We start from the raw sequence: 4698 nt of genomic DNA on the forward strand, positions 1-4698 counted from the left end.
AGATTCCTCAAGCGCATAGTTTCTTCCCAGTTTTGTTTACGCGGTATGCCTTTAAAGGGCCAGGTGCGCTATCTTTCAGGGTCTATTAATAACACTGTGGTTTTCTTGGCCTATATACAACTCAGGCTAGCCAGTACAACATGTTTTTGTATGGGGGCAGTTAGGTGGCCATGGTTCAAAGGGATCAGGGAGCCTTTGCTCTACCCGATTAACCCCTTTGTTGCTCATGGCTCCCGACATATCCCCCTTTTATCTTTAAACGCAACATGTGTACATTTGCTTGGGTACTAGCCATGAAAGCAAACAGACAGCGACTTCAAGTACACCATAAGTAGAGTAATAAGGTTACCCCTACAACCAGAGCACACATAATCCAAAAGGAATGTTGGAGGATATTAAAGGGGTTAAACCCCTGTAGTTTTTGTAGAAAGGATTGTGCCATGTCTCTGGGGGTGACTACATGCAGATGGGAGGAGGCTATATTGTTTATTTGTTCTTGCAATTGAAACAGATCTAGGCTTACATTTGTCTCATGCCAGATGCCTTGCAAGTGCCTCTGCACCGTTTCCCAGGAGACATTGTCAGCTTTCAGGGGGGTCACACAAATGGAACCATACCCTCCGTGGCACACAAAGGACAAACGAGTATGTAACAATGAATATTGGGTGCCCAAATATTCGACCGCCTGCTCTAAACCATCTAGGCGAGCCAAAATTTTTCTATCTATACTTCCTTGTGTAGCAAGGGTCTGGGAGACATTATGAGCCAAGTTATTTACATGAGCGGCAGTATGTATGCCCTGGGACAGTGCCACCGTGGAGACAGTAGCTGATGCTATCAAAGACACCAAGGCAGTGATGCCGGCTATCAGGAGGCCTAGGAAACGTCGCCCCCGACTAAGTAGGCCTTCCAGTTCTTGTGCAAATTGGTAGCCATAATCTCTATACCAGGGCCCCCCCACCTCTACAGGCATCATTAGATAAGGGGGCTGCATGGCTAGGAAAACCTTCTTTGTTGGATTTGGGGCGCTAGGTAAAGGCAAACAGTTGGTGAGATAACATTCCTCACAAGTTATTTTGTAAAGGGTTCTATTGGCCTTAACCTCGGGCACCATGGACCCGTCCCCCACCACAAACAGAAACGGTGGGGAAAGACATGCCTGAATTTGAAATGTCAATGGGCCCGTGGGGAAGCCAGGGAAAAGGGGTGAATTAGTTTTAACATCTCTCATGGCCGCAACAATTTTCCATAAGTCCGGGTGTCTCATCCTCCCCAGTGATAGCAGTCCCCCGGGAGCAGAATTATTGTGCTCGTATGGCCCATATTCTGAAGGCAGGGGGGAGCGGCGCAAAGGGAGATCCCCGTCTTTTGACCAGTCAATTATATAAGTGTCAGGTATGCCATGGGGAGTCACAATCTCTGGGTTGTGATGAACGCAGGTTTTCCAAGAGGGTCCGTAGGTTTTCCACGTTAAGTCAGATTTGCAGAGGGGATAGTCAAGGTATGGGGTCTCAAGGGATCTGGAAGCGGGTCCGAAACGGCCAACAGGCAGGGGCCGTCGATGTTGAAGGACAACCTCGTTGATGTCCCAATTCTCGACCATTACATGAGGTGTCAAAGTGTCTCCTCTGGGTGGCTCAGTTCCATACCAAGAGCGGATTCTTCGGGAGACTGGTGAAGTGACCACGCATCCATAATGGGGCGCCTCAGGGCCATCGATGGCCTGGAAACAAATGGGGGGGGGGCAGAAGCCAGGCTGGTCCAGTTAAAAGGCGCCACGGCATGAGTGAGGCCGGAAATCTCAGGCCCATCAAAAATGTCTGTGAAGTTAGTAAACACCGTAGGTGAGGGATCCTTCCAGGTGACCGCCCTCGCGGTAGGAGGATCCGGGACAAAAGCCCAGTAAGGAGAGGCCTGGGCAGAGTCAAGGGTTAAAAGTGATAGCATGGCAAGGAAAAGGGCAACAGCCGTGACTGGCTGGCCCGACTCACGCACGGTGGCCTCAGCTCGAGCGGTCAGGGCTTTGATGTCTCCGCATGTTATTTTCCTCTGATCCGAGGCGGGGCGTCTCCTCGTCCTCCCCGAGCGGATCTGGAGCCGCCTCATTCTGCAAACCATCACGGACAATGCAGACGCATCGGAGCGGGAGCCAGCGTGGCGTCTCCTCATCCTGGGGAAAGATACAAGCACATCCTCGGCCCTGGCGTAGGACCGGGTCAGGTCCCCTCCACTCCGCGGTGGCGGGGTCACGCCACTTCGCATAGAGGAGGGGAGCCTGCTCAGGCTGCCAAAAACGTTCGGCGGCAGTGCGGCCAACCGAGTCAACATTCAAAAAATTTAAAACAAAGAGTACTAATGAAAGGTGTAAGTGAGGTGAATATTTTATTTTCCCCTGTAGTATTTCCCCCTCTTTTAGTTTTTTGAGGTACATTTTGAGGGTGGAATGGGCTCTTTCGACAATGGCCTGACCTTGAGAATTATAAGGAATATCTGTTGTATGAGTGATGTGAAAATTTGCACAAAATTCTGGATATACTATTAAGCCCTTCAGGGTCTAACTAGATCTACTTAATAGTAAGCCCCATGTGTTTGGGGGGAGAGGTCCCCATATCCCTGTACTTATTGGTTGAGGGGGCATGCCAGCTTCTAAATAAACAGAGCTGTTTGGGGCCAGATCTAATCCTGCACTGGCTGGGGTGCCTCGGTGAAGGGATTCAATCCCAGGGAGGTCTGCCGTGTTGGCTCTGACCTCAGAGATGAGGGGGAGAGCATTGCCGCTATTGTTTGGTGGGGCTGCGGGAAGCCCCGTTGGGAGTTTCCCTGCTGCAGGGGGCGGCCAAGGCGGTCAGTTTTTGATCGACACTCATTGGCCCAGTGCCGTCCCCGCATACACCTGGGACACACAGAAGGTGGCTGTGGCTTATTAGGGGGGTTCCCCGAGGGAAAGTTGAAAGATGGGGCTTGTCTTGAGCCCTTGGGGCATTCATTACGAAAGTGTCCAAGTTCCCCGCATAGAAAGCAGGGCATGTGAGCTTTAGAATTCATTGGGAACTTTCCCTTTTGTTTTTTAAGAAGTTGTGTATGTAGCTGCTGCGGAGGAATTCCTCGAAGGGCTGCTGCTAAAGTCACCCCTTGTACATAACTGGGACCAATGTCTGCACACAGCCGCAAAAAATCCTCAAGGGTGCCCGTGGACTTCCAAGGCCTTATAGCCGCTTGGCATGCTGAATTGGCATTCTCAAAGGCTAGCTGCTTCACTATAATAGTTCCTGCCTCTCCGTCCACAACAATCCTACTTACAGCTTGCAAAAGCCGTGAAACAAAATCTTGATAGCGTTCATCGGGCCCCTGTCTTATTTTAGATAATTCCTCTGTCCTTGTGCCAGTGGTCGGTAACTTTTTCCATGCAGTCAAAACAGCCTCATTGATTTGAACATAGGCAATCTCAGGGAAATGTATTTGGTTACCCACTTCATAATAAGCTCCAGTACCAGCCAACATCTCATATGTGACAGGGATTTGGGTCCTTCTGTTATAGATAGCCAGATTGTTACACTTTTCTTCGAATTCGGCCTTCCACAACAACTAATCTCCCCCATTAAGGCAAGCCCGGGCAACAACCTTCCAATCTCCCGGGCAAAGAGCTTCTCTGGTAAGGTTCTCTATCATGGATAGGGTAAAGGGAGCAGTGGCCCCGTACTGACTACAGGCAGCCTTTAAGTCTTTTAACATTTTAAAATTTAAGGCAGTATATGTCCGTTGGCCTCCCTGTAAGGTTACTGGGTAGGCATTAAATTCTCCCACGTCTTCTCCCGCTTGCTGCGCTGTTAGTAAAGTTCTCTGTAAAGGGCTAATGTTGGATACAGAGGACTTGGCAGCGCTCTGCTGATTGGTCATAATGGGAAAAGCCTGCAGCGTGCTAGTTTGAGTACACTTAGTCACAGAATTGATCCCTTGACCAGAGGTTGTGACTGCAGGCAGGACCAATTTCAACGATGTGGGCATAGTCAGAATGGGGTCATCATCAAGATAAACATCATCATCGCCAAATTCATCCCCACCACTCTGAGCCTTAGGGGCTTTCCCCGCCAAGGGTATAGGAGGTGGTGGAGGAGGGAAAGGATCCTGGGTGGGTATGTTAGCATCATTGCCCAGGATCTCAAAAGAGGATATCCCAGTGGGAGTCAGGGGTACTTTAATAAGATCTTTTTCCTCATCTTCAACCCATGATTTTAAAGATATCAGCTCAATTTTTTGTTGTGGCTCCAGGATTTCACAAATATGAGACCAGAGGCCCATTGTATTGGGCGGCAAGGCACCGGAGCCCCGCAACTTTATTTGATTTTTCATCTCTTGGCCCACCCGTCTCCAATCCTCTGGGTTTGCTGTCCCTTCTAGTGGGAACCAAGGGCACAAATCTTCTATGTTCCTGAAAAATTCCTGCAGTGTGGAGGAAGACACCTTATGCCCTCTCTCTGCCAATAAAATCTGCAGGGTCCGCAGAAAATATGCATGACTAGCGGACTGACTTTGTCCCATAATTTCTTACTCCTGTCGTGCCGGTTAAACGACCGGTTCTCTTACCTGAATGCTTGCGACGTCAGTGTCCAGGATCCTCTTTCATGTGCTCAGGTCCCTGTTCGGGCGCCACTTGCCACGGCCCGCGTGCAAGGTCGAACAGGGGTGAGGGTAAGAGAA

At 49.9% G+C, this 4698-nt stretch overlaps 1 protein-coding gene across 2 annotated transcripts; it reads right to left on the bottom strand.

Annotated features, from left to right (window-relative positions):
* Positions 1-316: 316 nt before the first annotated feature.
* LOC141372256 (endogenous retrovirus group K member 13-1 Env polyprotein-like) lies at positions 317-4698 on the bottom strand. 2 transcript variants are annotated; one of them, XM_073890769.1, is made up of 2 exons: positions 4585-4698; positions 317-2107 (listed from the first exon to the last, which is right to left on the bottom strand). In XM_073890769.1, the coding sequence occupies exon 2, from the start codon at positions 1601-1603 to the stop codon at positions 317-319; it is 1287 nt and encodes a 428-aa protein (XP_073746870.1). In that variant the 5' UTR covers positions 1604-2107; positions 4585-4698. The 2 variants fall into 2 exon arrangements, with proteins under 2 accessions (XP_073746870.1, XP_073746871.1); XM_073890770.1 differs by having other exon boundaries at positions 317-2170; positions 4585-4692.

This window comes from Callorhinus ursinus, unplaced genomic scaffold (assembly GCF_003265705.2).
Source record: "Callorhinus ursinus isolate GAN/ISIS: 27379988/994484 unplaced genomic scaffold, GSC_fseal_2.0 scaffold3897, whole genome shotgun sequence".
Taxonomy (NCBI): Eukaryota; Metazoa; Chordata; class Mammalia; order Carnivora; family Otariidae; genus Callorhinus; species Callorhinus ursinus.